General features: G+C 43.3%; 1 protein-coding gene across 1 annotated transcript in view; it reads right to left on the reverse strand.

Annotated features, from left to right (window-relative positions):
• The window catches only part of DOP1B (DOP1 leucine zipper like protein B), a 112,085-nt gene that overhangs the window by 51,936 nt on the left and 37,124 nt on the right, over positions 1–23,025 (reverse strand). The window contains exons 4-14 of the mRNA XM_069474961.1: positions 22,238–22,408; positions 16,870–17,059; positions 15,034–15,132; positions 14,578–14,701; positions 12,970–13,079; positions 12,592–12,706; positions 9,527–9,647; positions 7,528–7,647; positions 5,221–5,320; positions 4,150–4,341; positions 1,028–1,712 (exon numbers count right to left, since the gene is read on the reverse strand). Of these exons, the coding sequence (XP_069331062.1) occupies positions 1,028–1,712; positions 4,150–4,341; positions 5,221–5,320; positions 7,528–7,647; positions 9,527–9,647; positions 12,592–12,706; positions 12,970–13,079; positions 14,578–14,701; positions 15,034–15,132; positions 16,870–17,059; positions 22,238–22,408 (2,027 nt within the window). The remainder of the gene's footprint in view (positions 1–1,027; positions 1,713–4,149; positions 4,342–5,220; positions 5,321–7,527; positions 7,648–9,526; positions 9,648–12,591; positions 12,707–12,969; positions 13,080–14,577; positions 14,702–15,033; positions 15,133–16,869; positions 17,060–22,237; positions 22,409–23,025) is intronic.

A 23,025-nucleotide genomic window follows, 5' to 3' on the forward strand; every position in this document is an offset into this window, starting at 1 on the left:
GGAAGCCAGCCAGAGAGGCAGAAACACACAAAACCATGTCAGGATGGCTCCCAGTCTGCAGACCCTACAGCACCCGAGATCCAGGAAGTTACTCGAGAAAATCACCTGCACAGCAGTGTGTCAACCTTCTGCTGGTGACACTTATTTGGAAATAAGAGATCAAGTTAAGACACGGCCATAAGGGTGAGCCCTGATCCAAAATGACTGGTGTCCTTATAGGAGGAAAATGCCACGTGGAGGCAGAGACACACAGGGAGACAGTATGTGAAGGCAGAGGCAGGACCGGATGGATGCAGATGTGAGCCAAGGCACCCCAGGGATTGCAGCCACCACCAGCAGTTAGGAAGAGGCAAGGAAGTGTTCTACCCAGAGTCTCAGAGCAAGCATGGCCATGTTGACACTTTGGTCTCAGACCTCTGGTCTCTACAGCTGTGATATGATAAATTTATGTAGTTTAAGTACTCAGTTTACGGTACTTTGTTAAGGCAGCCCTAGCAAACCAACACATGAATCTTTAACAATAGGTGTTATGAAATAGTCTATTTATTATTACTGAGCATTTTTTATGTTCTAGATCTTCTAATGGGCTGTGTTGGACACCCAAGGTTTAAAAATACAGACCCAGCCCTTACCAACTTGCCATGTAGTGAGATGCAAGTCAAAAATATACACAACTAATTACAAAATAAAGAAGAAAACAAATACACCCAACAGTCTCTTCTTGGCTGACAGATTTTAGCTGGTCTGTAACTAGAGGCCGAGTATCCCAATCCAAAATCCAAAATCCCAAACTTTTTGAGAACCAATATGATGCTCAAAGGAAATGCTCACTGGAGTACTTCAGATTTTAGATTTTTGGACTAAGGATGCTGAACGAGTATTAATATGCAAATATTTCAAAATCGGAAATATCTGAAATCCGAAAGACTTCTGGTCCCAAGCATTTTGGATAAGGGATACTCAACCTGTATCAATCATCTCAGTAACATGATTCCCAAAGTGGACTTTAGTGGGGCTGTCCTCTCACCTGGAAGCTGGAAGAGCGTTTCACAGAGCTGCTCAGTCTCCTCCTCGGACAGGTAGACGGGGAAGGTGGCGCAGTCCAGCAGCAGGTGGCAGGCGGCGGCAAAGGCCTCCCTGCAGTCCTTCCCGGAGCCCCCCAAGGCAATGACCACCTGGTCAACGTCCCATTCTTCCCCCTTTTTTCTGCCAGGGCTATTGGGCAAAGAGGATGGTAACTCTGAACTTTTTGTCTTAAATGGAGACCCTCGTGCTGTGAACAGGTCTGAAAGCATCTGCTTAAACTGGGGCACAGTGATGGGCTTGGCCTCCCACGAGTTCTTCGTGCTGGAGTTGTCGACCGCCAGGCTCTGTGTCCCACCCTTGTTCTTCTTCCCTGCAGGCTCTTCGGACTTGCTTTCCTCTCCAGACGCTGTGAGCTGTACTCCAAAAATGTTCTTGCTGGCAAAGTTGGCAATTAGCTCTTGGATGCAAAGAAACGTCCTCTGCATGATCCCACCCTTCTTCCAAACGTCATCTCTTTCAGGAGAGACTCGAGGAACCCTCAAGTGTTCAGAGAGCTCTGGCGAGGAGGCACTGAGCCCAATCCCACTGTCCTCAGATTTCAGGGGAGGGAAGGCAGTATCTTCATCACCCAGAATCACGACTTTTGTTTCCAAAATTATTTTGCCATTTTCACCTTTTACTGGACTCTGCAAAACATGAAAAAAATGCATCTCTTAAGACCAAGGGATTCAAGTATCAGCTGAATCAGGTAAACCATGAATACATTTCGAACCTGTCGGTCAAAATCATAACTCTCAAAACCAAGAGAATCCCTCTGTAAAGTGTGTTATGAAATTCAGAAGGCACACAAAGGAGGGGAAGGAGAGGTGGTGTTGCCCAGAGAAGAGGCTGGTGTGCCTACATGCGTGGTGTCAGGCTGGCTCCTGAGCCTACTTTGTCTTATTTATTTAGATCCTTTAGGGTTCAAAAAAATTGTTTAAAACCTATTTTTGACAAATTTCAAAATATGAATGAGGAAACTGAGCTGCAGGTAAAAGACAGGCATGAAGAAATAAGTAAGAGGAGAAAGCTAGAATAGTCTGCTCAAAAATATCTACGTATGCATCCATGTATACACACACACACACACACACACACAAATATGGTGGCTTTTCCAAAGTGAGGACACATCAAACTTCAATGGATCAACCTTTTCTCTTTTCCTATACTGTTACTTAGATAATATTACATTAAATTTGACAATTTTTTCCATCTTTTTTAAGAGATGGGGGTCGACGCTCTGTCACCCAGGCTGGAGTGCAGTGGTGTGATCATAGCTCACTGTAGCCTCGAACTCCTGGGCTCAAGTGATCCTCCTGCCTCAGCCTCCCAATTACCTGGGACTACAGGCACAAACCACCGTGCCCGGCTAATTTTTCTTATTTTTTGTAGAGACAGGATTGCTCTGGCTGATCTAGAACTTTTGTTCTCAAGTGATCCTCTCGCCTCAGCCTCCTGAGTCCCTGGGATTACAGGTGTGAGCCACTGTGCCCAGCTAAATCTGAAACCCTTTAGCATTGAAAATATTAATACCATGCTCTGAAGGGAAGAATGAGAAGGGAGTGTGTGATTTTTGAAACATATTCTTACTCATATTTGTATACTATACATGCTTAAGATTCATATCTTAAATCATTTTCAAGATATTTTTTCCCAATAACTAGAATAGGAAAAAAGAGAACTTCTAATCTGAAGTAACAGTCTGTAATTAGTCTGTGAATTGAGGTTCAATTCCCATCAGAAGCTCATTTATCTCCAAATACCAACTGATGCATACAGCTTGCGCGCGCGCGCTCTCTCTCTCTCTCTCTCAGAATGCCTCACTGTCTAGTCTGCTCACACACCTATTTGCCATCGCACTGAACTAATTTCAAGGGAAAAATTTTCAAATCCCTAAATAAAATAAAAAATAGGAAATCTGGACACAGAAATAGACACACTTCAACAAGCCAAAGAACACAGGCAAACTGTTTGTGGGACTATCACTGTTAGTGTTTTTGGAAGACTAACAGCCAGATTGTCTCTCAGTTTAAAGGCAGCATGCATGTCTTTTGACTGTAACTCACTGCTAGGAATTTATCCTTTAGACACACTACTGGCCCCATGGACAAGTTGTATGAGGATGCTGACTGCAGCACTGTTTTTAACAGTGAAAAATTGGAAATAACCTAAATAACTAGGGGAGTAGTTGAAGAAACTATAAATCTATATAATAGCCCATGATGCAGAAGGTAAAAAAGAATAAGATACCTTGATGTATACTGCTATGCAAAGATGTCCCTAAAATACTGTTTGAATGAAAACTGAAGCAAGTCAGAGAACAGCGTATATAACGGGTTGAACTGTGCTCCGCCAAAAGATGCTGAAGTCCGAACCCCAGTACCCATGAATGTGACCTTATTTGAAAATAGAGTCTTTGCAGATGATTAAGTTAAGATGAGGTCACTAGGGTGGGCCCTACTCCCACAGGACTGGCGTCCTTATAAAAAGGGGAAATCTGGGAACAGAGACAGACACATTTAAGCCAAGGAACACCAGAGAACGCCAGCCAACCAGCAGAAGCTATGAGACAGGCCTGGAACAGACTGTTTTTCCCTAGAACACGGAGGAGGAACCAATCCTGCTGACATCTCCATCTCAGACATTGGCCTCTAGAACTGTGAGAAAAAATTGATTTGTGTTGTTTAAGCCACCAAGTCTATGGTATTTTGCTATGTAAAGCCTACGAAATTAGTCCAGTATCTCATTTATATTTTAAATAATCAAAATCACATGTATACAAACATACACATAGGCTAGCTATCTCTCTCCATTAACTGTAGTTATGTAGTTATTAACTGTATGTAGCCATTAACTATAGTTATGCAGCAGGGAAGTAGCATGGGAGTGGGTGAAATGAAAGGGGTTAACAGCTATGCTAAAACCTTTTAAAGTGTTTGAGGATTTTACAAGCATATTTCACATATCACCCATATATCTTCTCGTCTTTATTCCCGTCCTAACCAACCCTAATTTCTTTCTGTTTCCAGGAAGGCATAAGCTGCTTTCTGCCCAGAGAACTATTCTGTTCCTCGGAGCACATACCGGGGTTCCACTCGTGGACTCTGTGTCTAGGTAGGAAGGTGGCATTTGGACTTTGCTGAGCACCTTGAAACACGTCTTCAAGGCCTGAGTGAGTTCAGGTAAACTTAAGGCCTCCATTTCCTCAGCAAGAGGCTGCACCAGGCAGCTGAGCACCTGTGGGAGATACTGGGTTTGCACCTCGGAGTAAAGTTCCTGTGAAATGAAAACACAGGTTAACCCACATGTCAATTTACAATCAGAAAAACAATGTCCCTCAAAATGGCATCTTAAAAAATTCAATTTTTTCCCCTATTTTTTTGTAGAGACAGAGTTTTGCTCTGTCGCCCTGGGTAGAGTACAGTGACATCATCATAGCTCACTGTAGCCCCTCCAACCCCTGGTCTCCAGCCATCCTCCTGCTTTGGCCTCCCAAGTAGGTAAGCCTACATGTACATGCTACCATGCCTGGTTAATTTTTCTTATTTTCTGTAGCAATGGGGTCTCGCTATGTTGCCCAGGCTGGTCTTGAACTCCTGGGCTCAAATGATCATCCTGCTTTGGCCTCCCAAAGTGCTGGGATTCCACACCTGGCCAAAAAATTCAATTTTTTAGAGCATAAGTTTCACATTAATTCCCAGATCAGATAATATCACACTTCCTTTTAATCTAGATAAATCAAGGATGTTCTTCCTCTACTTTCAAATGGCTTTACCCTTTCTAATGGAAGATAAAATCACCACATATATGTCTATATTAAGGAAATTAGCCAACAGCACAATTTTAACTCGGAAACATATTGACTCTCACCCCAATATAAGTGTAGTACAGTTCATTAGCTGGTTGACTTAACTTCAGCTCAAGTCAAAAGTATAACTGGACCAAAAGTTATAACCCCTTTTAAATAAGACATTAAAAATACAAGGGATCATATCCAGCCACCTCTTCCGTGCTGAAACAAACTTTTGAACAGTGTTGTGTATTTATGTAAAACTGCTTTTTAGTAAATTTAGGTTTATAAAACAGGCTGACAACACTGATAAGAATGTAAACAATGGCGAGCATTAAGCTATCTCTTCATAGCAAAGTACCTACCAATGGAATAACGTCCAGAAGGAACACAAGGAGGGTGCAGAGCTCGGAGACTGTCGGGGGAGGGCTGACGCTTTTTCCAACAGTGGTCTGCTTCACTGGTCTGTATTCATCATGGGAAAGAGAAACAAATTAATTCTTTTTCCCACAATAATTTCAAGCATTTCTTACGATTTCCAGTAAAGTTATTCTATTTCAAACGTAACAAAAGACAGCTTTTGTAGTTCTAATAACTAAGCTTTGGTGACTGAAACTATCTAACACAAAGAAGTGTTAATAAGTGTCTTGAATCTGTTGGTCTCCAAAACAGGTTCACTCCACTTGAACTCCATCAATTCAAATGTGGGTGGTCCCATGCCCATGTGGCATTCCTCACCCAGTAGACCCACAGTGCCACCAACAGGTGCAATCCCATGTTCCCAAGCCCAACCAAAAGGCATGTTCCAAGGGAAAGGGGGGGGGGACAACACAGGCCATGTGGCTGTTCACCTGGCTGTAGGAAAGGTCTGAGAGTTTATCAGCACTTGAGTTGCCTAGAATTCTTCAGCTTCTACAGAGAAGTGTAATTTCACTGATCAACTCTATTGTTAGTTGCTTATCTTATATTGAAATTTAACACTTCTTTTAAAATAAGCAGGCAATTGGATAAATGGGTATGTTAAAAAGTATATATTGGTTCTCAAAACAGTAACTTGGGATTCGTCTAGTTACAATGGTACAACTCAATAAGAGTTAATTTTCTTCCTTAGCACTTAGGTATCTTAGAGTTCATTTTAGAAAGAGAATGCCTTTGAAGAACTGCATATGCTACGTCCTAGAGACTCTACTTGTAGGTATCTACTCTAAAGAAACCTGTGTGAGGAGACAGGACTAAGATGTTCATCACAGTACAATGTGCAACAGTGAGAAGATCAAAAGCAGTTCACTGACACATGGGCTGTTATACTTAAAATGAATGAACTGGATGTGTATGTTACAACGTAGCTCCAAAACAGCATATTGCAAAAAATTACATACAACTTGATATCACTTATGTAGCACTTTAACAGACAAACTGGGCTATATCATTTATGGATACCCACTTATTATAAAAGCATATAACAAGAGCATGGGAAGGACAGACTCTAATTTCAGGATAGTGATTAACTCTGGGATGAAAGGAAGAAAAAGTGTTGAGAAGGTGGGGAGTTAGCTCTATCTGAGTAGCAACATTTTATGCTTTTAAAAAATAACCAGACTGACCACAGCATACTCTAACATCAGTATAACATGGCTTTGCTGTTGTTGTCTGTGGATCCAATTACAATTAATTTATTTATCCCAGGGTTGTGAGCTCACATGGGCAGAAGAGCACAGGAGTAGCAGTTGAGAAGTCAGATTCAGATATCAGGCACTGCTGAGTCCTAATCTCAGTGGCCACTAATTTGCTGTGCAATGCCAGACAAGGGACTTTATATCTCTGAGCTCTGACTTTTTTATATATGTCAAAAGCATAAGGGAAGTGCCTCCTTCCCTTGGGGTTGTTCCAAAGAGTTAATGTCAGACATTCCAGCCAGAGGACACACACAACAAACAATACAGGAAGCTCCTATTACAGCTGCAAGATATTGGAAGAATAGTGAGACAGCCCAGAGCATTACAGTGGAGATTAACAAGAAGTAAGTTTTACAGCATGCCTCACAGGACAAAACAGGGTTCGAGAGATTACATTATTCCTCCTGTAAAGAAAGTGACATGGGAAAGGGCTCTCCAGCAAAGCGTGATGTTCTCCGGGGCATGCCATCATGCACAATTTAGAGGTGGTACGATTCACCAGATTAAAAGGGCAGGTAAAGCTGATTATAGTAGCTTAAAACATTAATGCTTTTATCTGACCACTTATACATTAATTTCAGTAAGAATTTAAGAAGATTCAAGATTTTAAAAACACTCTACCAGTCAAAGAGCCACAAAACTAAGCTTCTTTAAATAGATTAGGCCTCCAAGAGAACAGCGCAAGGAAAGCTGATTTGATGAATGCAACTAGAAAATGCAGACAGGATTTTCTAAAGCTAGATTTTAAAACATAAAGCAGCTTCAGCATTACGTGGCAAAGATTATGTGAACCTTCTTACTAGAGATGTTTTTTATTCTGTTAGAATCTTAAGTGAATTCTTTCCAATCCTGTTTTAGATGAACTTTGAAACTTAGGAGAGACCACCCAGCTTCAGCTACTTACACATAATCTGACGGTACTAAGCAGCTATGAAACCATTAAGCCCTCTCGCTCTTCCTAAATATTCTGTAATCCTGAACTGCATACTTACTTACCTAAAGCATTCCTCAAAGCACCTCATCATATAATCCCAGAGAAAGTCTGTGCTTAGGGAAGTGATCAGCAGATTCACCGTTTTAACAATCTCAGAGGCATTTCTGTTTTCTTTGATTGTACTGTAAAAGAAGGGGAGGAAATAAATATGTCTATGAAAAATCCTGAATTATAAGAACACTGTATCTGAAAAATTATCTCTCATTTTACTATTTACAATTTATTTCTAGAGAGGCTGACAAACTCTGATATAGATAAAAATATTACTATTCTTATATAGGAAGGTGTTTGCATAATGCCATCCTAAACAGTATTTATAACTGATGTATTCTCTTAAAAATAAGTGTAAAGGGGCCTGGTTTGGTGGCTCACACCTGTAATCCCAGCACTTTGGGAGGCTGAGGCAGGAGGATGACTTGAAGCCAGGAGTTCAAGACCAGCCTGAGCAACATGGCAAGGCCCTGTCTCTATAAAAAAAGTTAGAAATTAGCAGGGCATGGTGGCATGTGCCTATAGTCCCAGCTACTTGAGAAGCTGAGGCAGAAGGATTGCTTGGGCCCAGGAGTTCGAGGGTGCAGTGAGGTATGTATGCTCAGGCCACTGCACTCCAGCCTGGGTGACAGAATGAGACCCTGTCTCCAAAATAAACAAACAAACAAACAAAAAAACCCCAAAATCAAGAGCTATTGTAAAAAGAATTTGTATAGAAAACCAGTTTTAGTCCAACTGTAGTAGGTAATTAGATACTCCATTGGTGGAAAAACATAGCACAGCCATTCAACATGGAAATTTGGCTAAAATTCTAAATGTACATTTTTCAGTGGCTCAGGAAATTTATCCTACAGAAATCCTTGCACAGGTACACAAAGATGTATGCAAAATATACCACTGCAAGGCCATTTAAAAACACTGAAAAAGTAGAAACCGCCATAAGTCAATCAATAAGAGATTGGCTAATCAATCAGTATTTATTAAATAAATGATAAATCCTTAACGAGTAATCTAAGGCAACCATTATATTCCAAAGGAGAACAGTGTAGAGCTACTCACAACTTGCTCTTAGAAAACAGGCTACTTAATAGCCATTGTAATTCCATCTTTAAAATAAAAGATAGGCACCTATGTATTTATATCTGCAGTAAAAGTATGGAAAGAAGTGAAAAAAATTATGTTTTTATCTTAAGGGTGGTTGGATTATGGGTCATATCTTTTTTGTTGATACCGTCAAATACCAATAAATTCTACATATATTGAGCATATAGTACTTTAATATTCAGAAAAACAATAAACTATTCTCATTCTGGGAGAAAAAGCAAACACTAAGGATTATCAGCACACACAACTAATAAACCAGAAAAATCTTAAAACTGATTTAAATTTTCAATATACTCAATGCCAATTTGGGCAGAAGGAAGTTACATACACAGCAAAGCAAAAAGGAAGAGGTTGTATTACCTTAAAAAGAACAAACAAAACAAAACAAAACAACCCACAGGGCTAACAGGTAACTCCATACTTTAAGCCAAACACGTCCACTCTGTCTCCAGGGCACTGGGGCCCACACCCGCGGGTGAGCCGAGTGTCTCCTCTCCCACTCTGACGCCCTTCCTGAAGACTCACCTTCCAGCCTCCACTTCCTGAACTCATTCCCCTCCCCTCGTCCCTTGTCTCTTCTCCCCGTAACTTACCACTTGGGTACACTAGACCAAGTCACCTTTGTTGAACATTTTTATACTGGATCAAAAAATACTGTCTGTACATTGCAGGGTGGGAAAAAGACTACATCAAACTCCTTTTAAACTTTTCACAGTACTTAGTAGAGAACAGCTGATTCACCTTTTTTTGGCCTCAGAGCATAGACTGTTTTAACAAGTGGTCTCACCTGCTGCATCTCCACTTTCTCTACTGCTTCACAATTTATTACAGTAACTGACAGAGAAAAAAAAAAATCATAGCACCGGGGAAGGAGGGGGACGTGTGAAGTTCGAGGCAAACCCATACCTTATCAGCGAATTTCCACTCTGAGTGTAGCTAAGTTGAAGATCAGAGCCAAGGGCATCTCTACAGTAAGAGTAAAAGGCCCTGATGACTTCGAGAAACAAATTCCCAACCACTTGAGGCCCTGCAATTAAAAAGGAAATGGCCACAGAAAGACCAACAATCTATTTTAAAATCAATAAATGACATATACATAAAACATACATACAGTAACTCTGTACATGTAGATACTTTATACAGCCTAGAACATACGGAAACTTAACTTCAGTGGTGACAACTTCAGCTGAGGTAATAACATTCATGAAAACAGCCGACATTTTTGTAGCACTTACTATGTGCTGAACACGGTTCTAAGCATTTTACATCCATTAACTTATTGAATCGTTACAACAGCCACGTGAGCAGGCACTGCACTGTTGTCCCTGATTTCACACAAGGTGATGACGGAGGCACAGAGAGGGCAAGCAACTTGCCCAGGCCGGATCCTGCCAGCTGGAAGCAGAGCACAGGCTACATGTGTTAAGCGTGTACAAACTGCTTTGCCGGGACGTTACTCAATAGAACTATCCAGAGAGTGTTGCAACTTCCCTATTCTGAATTCCTTTAATCATGAGCTAGGCCAACACAAAAGAAATAACACCAATCCTGAAAAGAGAATAAAGATGGCACAAAAGAACTGCGTGGGCTGCATGTTAAAGAAGCCTCGTTGCCAATCGGGCGGTGGATAGGGCAGGACATTTCTGCTCCACAAACAGCAACCGCCAGGCAGCTGAGGGACTGGCTGCTCACCGTGCGTCCAGAAGGATGAAGACACAATCAGTTCAGAGGAAAGGAAAACTGTCAATATTTGTAAAATGCAATCAGCAGATTAATGCAATCTTTCACACTTCCTTTTCACAAAACCAAAAGATGTGTCCCTGAGAAAACTATTTTCATAAGCTTCATGCGTATTTTATCTACAGCATAAGAATGCCAATTTTTTTTTTTTTTTTTGAAACAGAGTCTTTGCTCTGTCACCCAGGCTGGAATGCAATGGTGCGATCATAGCTCACTGTAACCTCGAAGTGAGCTTCCCACCTCAGCCTCCTGAGTAGCTGGGACTACAGGCACACGCCACCACATCCAGCTAATTTTTCTTATTTTTGTAGAGATGGGGTCTTGCTATGTTGCCCAGGTTGGACTCAAACTCCTGGTCTCAAGCAATCCTTCCACCTTGGCCTCCCAAAGTGTTGGGATTACAGGTGTGAGCCATTGGCCGGGCCAAGAATGCCAAACACTTTTTACAAAACAAAGGCAAGTGTGTTATACTAACTCATGGGGGAGGAAATGAGATGTGGCTAAAACCCAGCAGCAAAAAAATGGACAGGATTGAATGACCATCCTGTGTCTTCTAGTTCTACACAATTGACTCGTTTGCCTCTTAAGTGAATCTTCCTTCAGATGACTAAATTATCAGAAAGAGCAAATTAAATGACTGTTGTGGTTGGACAGAAACCTGACATTCAATCTCTTCCAGAAAACACAACCCAGAGCCTAAGCTAGTAGCACCATTTACTTGGCTCACCGCTGTACACGGCTTTGACATAAAATACACACCTCCAAAATGCTAAATTACATTTCCTTCTCAGGAAGGAAACTTCTGAGAAGGAAACTACTTCTCCTGAGTTACACAGCAAGCTCTCAATACGTTTGTATAACTTGTTTCACTTTTGGACTAAACCAGGACTCTTCAGAGCTAGAGTTACTCCACACTAACAGAAAAATCTACTTGGATTGAAGCGGGAGGGGAGGGATGGAAGGAGGGGTCTGAACAAAGCACGGATACCTTGAGGTAGCACATAAAGGGTAAAGCTTGGAAGAACAAATGCTTCTTCATACTTTGACTTCGGTTAAGAGAACTACAGCCGCACACGTCTTGGAATAAAAGTTCATCTTTGTGACATGAGTAAGCGTCTCAGGTGGGATTCATCCGAGTACAATCAGGTAAGCAGCAGTGTCCTGACAAGAGAGCTTAGCAAATGACCTGCCCCTGCCCAACCTTAGTCTGTCCATCTATAAAATGGGTACAGGAAGAGAGCCCACCTCAGGGCTGTTGGAGGTAAGGAGGTATGTGTTGAGGTAAACATGAAATGACATATGCAAATCACTTGGCATACAATAATTGCTCAAAAAATGTCAGCTATTGTTATTATTCACAAATGAATAACACTCCAGGACCTCAGAGTCTCCCTTCCTTCTAACTGACCAGAAGTCCTTTCTCCCTTTTGTCCCCCTAGGGGCTGGCCCCCTCCTGCACACAACTTCATTTATCTGAGTGGATAAATGAAGTACCTCCATCCTGAGGCCAGAGAGAGGCAAGTACCCCATTAATGCCCTCAGCTCTCTTATTCTCTGCAAGCAGTAACCAGGAGGTAGGCACACCTGGGCACTCAGATGATACCCTTGAGCTTGAAACCAGTCAGGAGATGGAGATCTTTCCCGTTATGGGGCTCCAGTAACCAGGTGTATGATCTTTGAGTGAATGGATATTGTAGCAGATTTATTTTTAAAAAGTGAGGGAGAAAAGGTCATTTTTCTCAACCAATGCTCACAGGATGATCGTGTATAAGAGGGAACCGCCGGTAACCAGAACCTAGTTCAAACCCCCTTCACTTTGCAATAAAAATATACAGTGAAAAGAAGTGGCTTGCCCAGGGTCAGGGTCACTGGGCAAAAAGATGGAGGGGGTACCCTACGTACTTGAAAATAAAACCAAAGCTCAAAGTGTGACATTAGATTGAAGAAACATACTTCAGAAGTAAATACTGTATGTGCTCTGTAGATACATATACAGATGTGCACAACAGAAGCTCAAAGTTGTTTTCCTAACAAAAACATTCAAATTATTGTGCAAAGCTTTAAAGTGACCACAACAGATATGATATTAATAATTGAACCATATATTAATAACATGACTTCAAGATTCTGAAATTACATTCAAAATAATGCACTGGCTGTATCTCACTGCATTTTAATTCCCTGAAAACAGGTACTCTGTATTTGGCATATGAAAGCGTTTCGAACATTACCTATTTCTGGCTTGTCAAGCAAACTGACGACGATGCGGAAAGGCTTCAGGTAGGCGTGATGGCGTTCCTCAATATCAGCATCTAAGAACTTCTGATGCAATATCTCAGCCAGGCCCTGTTTTTTTTTTTTTAAAAAGCCACATATTAGGATATTGTATATAGTAAAATATAACATTATCGGTTGTTCTAACTGTTAAATGCTCTGGGATAGAAAGGAAACCAGTCACCCAGCATGCAACAAATACACTGCAGTCCTCCAAACCATGCACCAAAGAACATGCCCAACGTCTACTTTGAAGTCTCACAAAGAGAGCCACTGAAGAATCATGATCAGGAATGCCCTGGATGGGGCCCACCTTTCCAGGAATGCTCCTTTACCTCAACTAAAAGATCCTTGGAGTATTTTTCAAAAAAATAAGAAGATTGGTCTTCATAAGAATTTGAGATTTCAGATTCCGGCACAATGGTATTTCCTTTAATATCTGAGCCTATAAAAGAACAAACAGCATGAGCTGTAAAGAAATCTACGCTTTTAAAGGACATGGTATCGTGCAAAAGTCTCATGCTCCAATATTTTTAAAAATGTAATTCCTCCAACAGAAATCAAAATCAGATCCAGGAAGACCAAATCACATTTTCTTCTTCTGACAGCGGTATGGCTAATAATCAGATATGCATGATTCCATCTCAACAGGCATCAGTTTAATTTGCTCCAAGAATGTGCTCTTTTACAAGCATGATTACTAGCATATAATGGAATGAGGATCACTTTTTAAAATCAGTGTTTATTTGTCCAGTACTATGTGGATCAAGGTAGTCTCATATATATGCCTCCCTCATTTTGGCCTTGGATAAGTCTGCGAGGTCCTCAGGACAAGAAAGAACATCCTCGTGGTACAAGCAAAGAGTCTGGGGCCCCTGGGGACACAGCTAAGTGAGCTGGAGCCCATGCTGCTCTTGGGCCCACCATCCTCTCTAGGCGCCTACGCAGAGCTTGTCAAGTCCCACCAGAAGCAGAGCTGTGCATTTAACAAAATCATCTCTTTGATAAAAATCCTTAAAGAGGATTTATATTTAAGATTATAAATATTCTTAAAATCCTTTATATTTATATTTAAGAATATACATATATAAGATTTATATTTATGAATATAAATATTCTTAAAATCCTTAACAGTTTCCCATACAATGACTTTTAAAAGTTTTTAAACTAGGGAGAAGAGAGGGAAGACATTGAATAGGATGTTCTGACTTTGGTGTGACAAGATTTCTGACTTTGGTGTGACAAGATCTATATATTGAGAGTTAACAAAAGCTGTGAAATCCTTTCACAATCGCTTTGCATACCACCTTTTCTTAGGTAAATGAATACGGGAATTTAGAAAATTCATCAAAGTGCTAACCTTTAAGTCCTGCAATTTCCCAGACTCTGTCCCCAGGAAGCCTTCCAACCAACAGTCAAGGGCTCTTTGCCTACGGGTTTATAGGCTGTCCACAAAAACACAATGACACACAGAAACAGCCCGGGCATCCTCATGATCTCCGGAGTTGTCCAAATGTCTCCCAGGACATTCCCACTTATACAAATCTCCTTTATTTACATATACTCCACAATATTCATGGGTTTTCTCCACATACACGCTCATCTCATGAAACTTCACCATAGCAACAAGCTTCTACTTGAATAAGGTTTAGCTACAATTTTTTTGTGGTATTTCAAGCTTTTTAAATGAAATTCATTTGGCATTTTTAAAATCCCACTTATTATTTCCCTTTTTTAATAAAAAACAAAACAAAACACTGCAAAATAACCAAAGCTATGTGAAGGCAGATCTCAACTGACCAGTACTATATTTAGTCAGTGTGGTACCTTTCAACACTTCATGATGCAGAAATACATCACCAGGACTGAAACTTACTCCAAACGTCAGCCCCAATAGGTTTCATATTCACTTTGATTTTAAATGACTGCATTCTGCTCAGTACCTAGTAACCATGCGTAGAGTCTTCTGTTTAGAGACATGTCTCTTCGCAGCAGGGTCTGGGTGGCGGCCGAGAGAATATGCACGATGTCAGATCTGAGGAGGGGGATGGCTCTCTCATCGGGATCCTATTAGAAGAACAGGGAAAATTTATTGCAAGGGAATGATAGGGTAGACTGTTGACTTTTTGACATGCAGCTCTTCCTTACTGGTCTACAAAGCTTTATCTCAAAAAGGGTTGGTTCTTTATGTGTTGCCCACGGAGAGAAGTTATTCAATATTTGCTATGAAAACACTATCCTCACAAAAATGAACAAGGACCTTTAATCAGCTGAAAGCAAAAAGTGTTCACAGACGGGCTGAGTTCTCCTCTCAAGACGAAACTGTTTGAGATCTATGCCCTCCACCCCATGCCATGGGTAACAGCTGTGACTTACCCAGAAGAACACAAATTACTTACCAGACAGGTATAAAATGGGAAGAAAAACAGAACAATTTCCAGATTATTTCTTTGCACGAGAACATTCGAATCCAACAGTGAAGCACATAACGATTTTACCTGTAAATGACGAAATGACATTAACATTTTATTCCAAAGACATATAACACATTTCAGGCTACTCTTTATAGTCATAAAAATGAAATTAACTTCTCCTGGGAATCTTGAAACCACTGTGTTAAACCACGTGGAAGAGAACAACTAGCTGAAGGTCAGGAAAGCGAGGGTTCCAGCTCTAGAGGCTGGGGGGCTGCGTGACACCAGGAGGACATTCGGCTGCAGGCCTCGCTTGTTCCGTCTGAGAGCTGGAGGGTTTAGGACCAGTTGGTCAGGTTTTAAGATCTCAAATTCTACGATCCTAGAAGGTTCCAATGGGAACCTTAGGTTAAACTAAAACTCTGAAGACACATGGTCAAATGGATTCTAGATCAATTCATTACATACTTCGAGTGTCTTTTCTGAATGTAGACAGGTGTAACATAGAGGCCTGATAAGTAAAATGCTCAGGATGCAGAAGAGGAGAGGGAGAGCTCTTTCAACTGGCGGGGAGGGGGCACTGAAGCTTTGTGGGAAAGCTGGGCCGGAAGGACAGGAAGGAGCCATGCTGAGACCCTCAGAGAAGGGCAGCAAGGGGCAGTCGGGCGAGAGGAGGACGGCCTGAGTGAAGGCACAGCCTCCCCGATGGCGCAGGACTGCAGAGGGCCCGAAGGGGACAGCGAGATGTGCAGAGGGTTGGGAGTAAACTGTCAGAATACTGAGTTTGGACTCTATCTGTAGGCCACAGGAAGCCAGATATCTTAAAAGCACAGGTTAGATAAGAGCAAAGCTACACTTCAGAAAAGCAAATCTCTTAGCAATTGGTAAAGACTGGACAGGAGGAGAGAGGGATGGGGAGAAAACAGCTGGATCTGAGAGTAAGAGACAAGAAGCCAAATCAGGGCCGTGAAAATGGAAAGAAAGAGACAAAGGCGGGACTGACAGGGCAGGAAAGAAACACGTGTGTGGGGGGTCTCCTATGTTCCAATCATCCGTTTTTCCATTTAATCCCCAGGAAGACCCTGGGAGACATATCTACAACTCCCACTTTGCAAAGAGGAACAGACTGAGAGGGGGAAGGAACTTACACCAAATTGCAAACCTAACCTGAGAATTCAATCTGAACACTTCAAGTTCGAAGAGTGGGTGCACCACCAGGTGGCGGCAGACACAAGCCGTGAAAATGCAGACATAGGTTTGGGAAAAGACAAAGCCCTGGCAAGTTCCCTTTTGTTAAGGTTGTGCGAAGGGATGTCATTGCCAGGGAAGACAGCGTCCCCTGAAGTGCCTGGAGATGGGCACCTGGGGAACCTTGACAATTTGGGTTTGAGAGCAGGGACAGGAGGCCAAGGGGAGGGAGTGCCAGCATGCGGGTGGACGGTGGTCCCTGTGACACTGGGCAGGGGAAAGAAACAAGATTCCAGCCACAGCAACAGACCCTCTCTGTGCGCAGGCCTTCCGAGTGCCATTTACAGCTAACCGTGTTGCTGAAGAGTATGAAGGCTCCAGAAGCGCCCTCCTTTGGGAACAATGCTAATTTGAATTTATAAATCTTAATGCATATGTTAAAAAAAACCGCCATCATCCTCCCTTGCATGATGCCATCGTGACGCCCCTCCTGCCCTGCTCAGCGGCTCACCACCTCACATAGACTCTGATGCTTGGCATGCCTTCATTTCCCGACGTCCCTTTGCAGCCTCAGTGACAACCTGCCCATGAGGACACTGTGCCCGCGTGCCCCGTGAGGAGCGAAGCACCCACCGTGAGCTGGTAATCGGTCCCCAGCATGTACTTCTGCTCCTTGCCAGGGTGGCTCCTGTTGATGTGGCCCACCACGAAGAGCGAGGCGGGAAGGCGGATGGACGGGCTCACCAGGACGCTGCCCCAGAGTGCGGCGTAAAACACCTCTTTGCCAACCACCAGCGACAGCCTCAGGAGCAGAGCGTCTGTTCTGTGGACAGGCCATGAGAGAATTCAAGGTCTTGTCCCCACCTTCCCAGTCCCACGGCTCACTGTTCCGTGAACACAGTGGACTCGCCCCCGGCTGGAGAAACACCCCCTTCCTCATCACTGTAGCTGCTGCCATTTCTGCCCTTTTGTGTGTGTCCACCTGCCAGCTGTCAGCTGAATCTGAGTTTGCTAAAATAAACATATCACTGGGAGGTACAGCTTCTTGGCCAACGGAAAGCATGTGACCAGCCGTGTACCGTGGGGCAGAGAGCTGTCCCCACCCAGCCTTGCCATGGACACTGAAGGGGACGAGCAGATGAGCCACTTTATATAAAAGCACAAGGAGTCTTTCATGCGTCAAAAAACAAAGAAAAGTCTGGCGTGACTGATGGAAGACGTAAACATTTATACGCACACCACCATCCTGAGCACAGCCAAAAATGGGCCAAGTGACATTTAACTTTAGAAATACTGGGGACAAAATTGGCCTGGGCCTCCCTTTACCCTGCCAATTCCATAAAGCCTGGAATGGTGTTTTCTTTCACTGCCTACAGCACCTCCACTCCAAGGAGCTCCTACACTGAGGCCTGAACTTATTTGTCTCTTATCTTTATCTGGGTCTCCCACGACACGAAGTCAGCACCTTCACGTGTGTCCTTTAAGAGAAGCAATGTTGTCAGTGGATCAGGGCTTGTTTTTCCACTGATGAGGACCAAGGCCAGGCCCTTCTCTGCTCGGTGGTGTACCTGCAGCTGACTGAGGCACTTTCCTGTCCACACTAGACACAGCCCATCGGCCGGGTGACAGTATCTGCCCGCAAAACAGCTGGCAAATTCCACGAAGGGATTTCACCCAATGCAGGATCTAACTCACTACCTGAAAGGATTCGGTTTCCCACGTGTTTCCTATCTGCAAAGACAACAGAAACACTGACAGAAGGACCAGCCTAGTGTAACATGGTGGTTCACCCTGGTTTCTGGAGTTGGCCCTCCTGTGTCCAAATCCTGGTTCTCATGCTTCCTGGCTGTGGGACCTAGGACAAGTTTAATGTCCGTGTGTGTGTGCAGTTGCTGATGGGACAGGGAAAGGAGCTTCTATCTGTCAGCCTAGGAGATCAGAGCTGGTGCTGGGGCCACATTGCCCAAGTGCCGGCTCGGGTCCACCCTGTTTGGGGACACAGCTCAGCACCCAGATGGGCATCTGACATGTGGCCAGCACTCGAAAACCTGTCAGATGAAATACGAAAAATATCTACTGCCTTTTCATATTAAAAATGAATTCTGGCCTCCTTAAAACTCGCCTGAACTTTTTTGTCTCATAAAATATTTATGGGAAATAATGCATGCTATCATCTTCTTAGAAAAAAATAAAAATTAAGAGGTGTGAAGTGATGGTCAAATGGTAGGAAAAGTACATAGAATGACTTAGTGGTTGAAATTATTAATTGATCTTCTATTAAAGGCTGGGCAAACAAACAGACCTCATCTTTGCCCAGCTCTGGAAACAACATTGCAAACACTATAATGTACACACACTGATATTACAGGTCCCTTTGCTTAGAACAGCATATTTCTCAAAGTAGGTTCCATAGAACACTGGCCACTACAGATGTGTCACAGATGAGGTGTTCCACTGTCAAAAAGCCTGAGAAATGCTGCCTATGCTACCGCTTCTCCAATATTCGGAGTATACTGGCTAGTTACCTGTATTAAAGAAATGTAGCTTTATTTCCTAAGTCTCATTTTATTCCAAAAAGAATTACTGGGGACTAACAATTTATTTAAATGATGTCACAGTGGAGAAAACAGTAACTATGACAAAACTTTGCTATGGAAGAGCAAAAATAACTGATTAAAAACTAAGATCATCTCAGTTGTTAAATTTCAAAATTAGGCTGGATACGGTGGCTCATGCCTATAATTCTAGCACTTTGGGAGGCTGAAGTGGAACAATTGCTTGAGATCAGGAGTTTGAAACCAGCCTGAGATCCCATCTCTACAAAAGATGGAAAAATTAGCTGGGTGTGGTGGTGCATGCCTGCAGTCCCAGCTACTTGGGAGGCTGAGGCAGGAGGATCACTTGAGCCCAGGAGTTTGAGGATACAGTGAGCTGTGATGATGCTACTGCACTCCAGCCTGGGTGACAGAGCAAGACCCTGTCTCAAAAAAAGAAAAAAAAAAAAAAAACAAACCAAAATTAGTGTTCAGTTCAGAGTCCAGAACTCTATACTTTTAATTCAAAACCTACCAATAACTAGACACAAAAAACCCAACCCTCAAATCCTGACTGTGTCCTTTTCCTCCTCATTCACTCAGCTGCTGCTCTCTCACGTCTCCTGCAAACACAGTTCGTCAAAGACACCGACATGCTTGGCTGTGCTAAGCTCAGAATGAGTGCGTGGTGCGGGGCCGGCACTGCAAACCGCACACATCTCACTGCTTTGGCTCTTCAGGCTCGCAGAACAGACAGCCGTGGATCACCGAGCTGTCACTGGACCGCACAGCTTGGGTGTGATCATCTAAAACTGTACAGGCAGAGCAGTCAGAATGGCAGCCGGTATCACAAAATGCAGGTCGGATACGGTGCAAAAGAAGAGGTAAAAAAGCCCAGACCCAGTGGAGCTCACCATCGCAGTGCCTGAAACCAACCAGAAGAAATGCCCATCGATATTTCCTATTTAAATAAGGGTTTTTCAACCTTCACACCACTGACATCCCGGGCCGCGTAAGTCTTTGTCGTGGGAGCAACTGTGCATGTTGTAAAAGGTGTAGCAGCACCCCTAGCCTCTACCTGCCAAATGCCAGTAGCACCCTTCCCACCCCCAGTTGTGACAACCAAAAATATCTCCACATATTGTCAAACGTCTCCTGGGGGGCAAAATCACCCTGGATTGAGAAGCACTGATTTAAACAGAAATTTCCATTGAGCCAGTTTTGCTTTCTTAGAAATCATTTAAAACACTCACCTCGTCTCATCTCCTTAGAAGAGGACTTTAGTATTTTCCCCCTTCTAATCTTGTTTTCTTAGCACAGCAAGAAAAGTACCTATTTCATAGGTACCTTAAAAAAGGATCTACAGCCAGTAGCAGGTGATCTATGGGACTCAAAGGGTTAGAAAGCCAAGATGAATAGGAAGGCCTAACACTGGCTAAAGTTTCCATGCCTTATGATTCACTAAAAAGCGCAAACCAGCAACAGTCTACGCCTACACAAAACCTGTGAGTCACCCCAGGCTTCATCAGCCCCAACCTCACTCACCCCTTTGCAATTTCTCCTGACATGGACACCACAACCCCACACTGTGCCCTTCTCTTTCTGTTTCCACACGGTATTTGCTGGGGTGTTTCACTCAATTCCTAAGCACTTTTGGGAACAAACAGTCGCCAACCTGTCTCAAACTAAAATGGATATAGCAACAAAAAAATCTCATGTGGTCACCTCAACGACTGTGCCCGCAACACACCCGCTCAGCGATGGTACAACCTCTGCCCAGCGTCTCCCTTGGAAAGCCGATAACAACAACTTCTGGGTGCTGTGCGGGACTTGGTTTTCTGTCACAGCTGAATCTATTCAGTGATTCATGAAGCTTTACTCAGCTTTTGGTTCAATGTCAAGAAATCACAATGTTTGGGGAAAAAAAATTCATGTTAAGCAACATTAGTAACTGTTCAAATGAACCCTCATTTATCAACTAAGACAACAAACAAAAACACTCTAACTATTTACATGCTTCTAGTGTGACTGACACTGATTTAAAAGACTGCAGTAAGTTTTGGCAACTAACATGTTCATCTATCAGATAATAGAAAAAAATACACATCAACACACACACATATGCACACATATCTGTTATCAGAACATGAATATAGCAGAACTTCTGGAAAGAGCTGGGGACTAGGAGCCCAGGGACACGGAGTCTGGTACTGGTCTTCCCTGCTGCCTCCATGAGACCCTGACATTCATTAGCGCAACACACACTCACCCTGCACCAGCCACAGGGCATGGGTCGAGGCTCAAAATGGCAGGAAGTCAGATTCTGCCTCCTGAGGACGTAACTGTGAAGGTGGATTCTCCACTGGGAAATGGAAAGCCACCACTCCGATTCCTTGGTTCCTGGAGGTTGGGGGGCACTTCAAGTGGACCTTGGGTTGATTCCCTGATTCCACCTGAGCCGCCCACGCCCTCCAGACAACAGTGAGCTCCACAGGCAGAGGTATCTTGGCTGGGGCCTCTGGAACGGGGGATGAGCACACGGCATTGCGTAACCAAACGGAAACTTTTCCACAAAGTCACCAGTCATGTGCAGTGACACATGGGCTCTTAAAACAGGTCCCAATGACAGATGTTAATCACTGTGGAATCTCTCAGAATAGTTAAAATGCTGGAAGTGCATTCTTACTTTATAAATCTCTAGGGAAAAAAGGACACTGTGTGTACTCACTAGTCTGAATGGATACACACTTTCTCCTGTTCCTAAGTAGTGACAAAAAACAAAAAAACAAAAACTGCATACACGTTTGTGCATATGAACTTTACAAATTTCTCCAAGATGCTGCTGAAATTTTTCGAGATGTTCTGCTTCACATCACACTGAGTTTCCTTTTCAAGCCCTGCCTGTCTGTGAAACGTGGCTTGGCTTTTTTATTTAGAAGCAGTCTAGTATAATGGAAAGGAGGACTTCAGAATTGGACACATGTGGATCAGAACCCCAGCTCTGATGCTCGTGGCTGTGCAACTGGGAAGCCTTCTTACCCTCACCTGTAACCACAGGTAACTCCTGGAACACAGGAACTCAAGGTGATAATGTGCACAATCTACACTGCAAGTGCCCAGTTAGAGTCTACTCGTTTCTTCCACTAAAGGGGCCATGAGAGTGTGTGTCTTCCGCTGCACAAACCCGTAATGGGACAGGACATAATAGAACCTGCACTATGGCCTCCCTTATTAACTAGCTATGTTTCTCTTGGTTAAGGACCTCATCTCTCTAGGCTTGGGACTTCCTCTTTGGTAAGGACAGTGAGATTCCAGGGGGAACACAGTGTTCTGTCAAGTAGTGACCACCAGGGAACTGTGAAACATCACTCCTGCACCTTCCTGCGCTGCCCGTTGTCTCTGCACTTCCTTCCCCGTTTCTCACAAAGCAGTAGAATAAACACAGCCTGGACAAGACGCCCACCAACCTGTCATAGATCTCAGAGCCCTCCTCCAGGCCGGGCAGCAGGCCGACGACAAAGGCCTGCAGACTGGGCAGGAGCAGCTTCTGCAGCGGGAGGAAGTATTTCTCGTACAGGCCAAGCAGCACGGGCCTCACCGACATTGCTGCGTGTGCCAGGAGAGGGAACAACCCGCAGCTTTGAGAAACAACAAGAGGGAGCAGGGCAGAAATGAGATACCCAGGCAGAAGTGCCAAATGGTAAGCCAGCTGGAGGGAGTTTTAAAAAGCAAACATCCGGGAGTGGTGGCTCATGCCTGCAATCCCAGCAATTCAGAAGGCTAAGGCAGGAGGATCGCTTGAGGCCAGGAGTTTGAGACCAGCCTGGGAAACACAGCAAGACCCTATCTTTAAAAAAAAATGAAAAAAAATTAGCCAGGTGTGATGGCCTGTGCCTGTAGTCCTAGCTACTCAAGAGGCTGAGGCAGGAGGATTGCTTTAGTCCAGGTAATATAGAGAGACCCTATCCCAATTAAAAAAAAAAAAAAGGCAAACAGTCTTTTAATCTGGTAATCTAGATGTGTGTTTGACAGGAGATGGTCATAAAACTGTTAGGTAAAGAGCAGGCAATCAGCTGTCTGCATGTTCAGAGGGAAGTAGGAACGGATATACAGAGGTGAACCGTGGTCCTCTCCTGGTGATTGCTTTATGATTAACTGTCGCACACCCCCCACGCTTATATTGCTCATTTGTTATTTTCTAATCTTGTGGGCTGAAATCTAGATTACTCAGGTAATAACAAAGCAGCAGAAAAGC

This window comes from Eulemur rufifrons, chromosome 7, assembly GCF_041146395.1.
Source record: "Eulemur rufifrons isolate Redbay chromosome 7, OSU_ERuf_1, whole genome shotgun sequence".
NCBI lineage: Eukaryota > Metazoa > Chordata > Mammalia > Primates > Lemuridae > Eulemur > Eulemur rufifrons.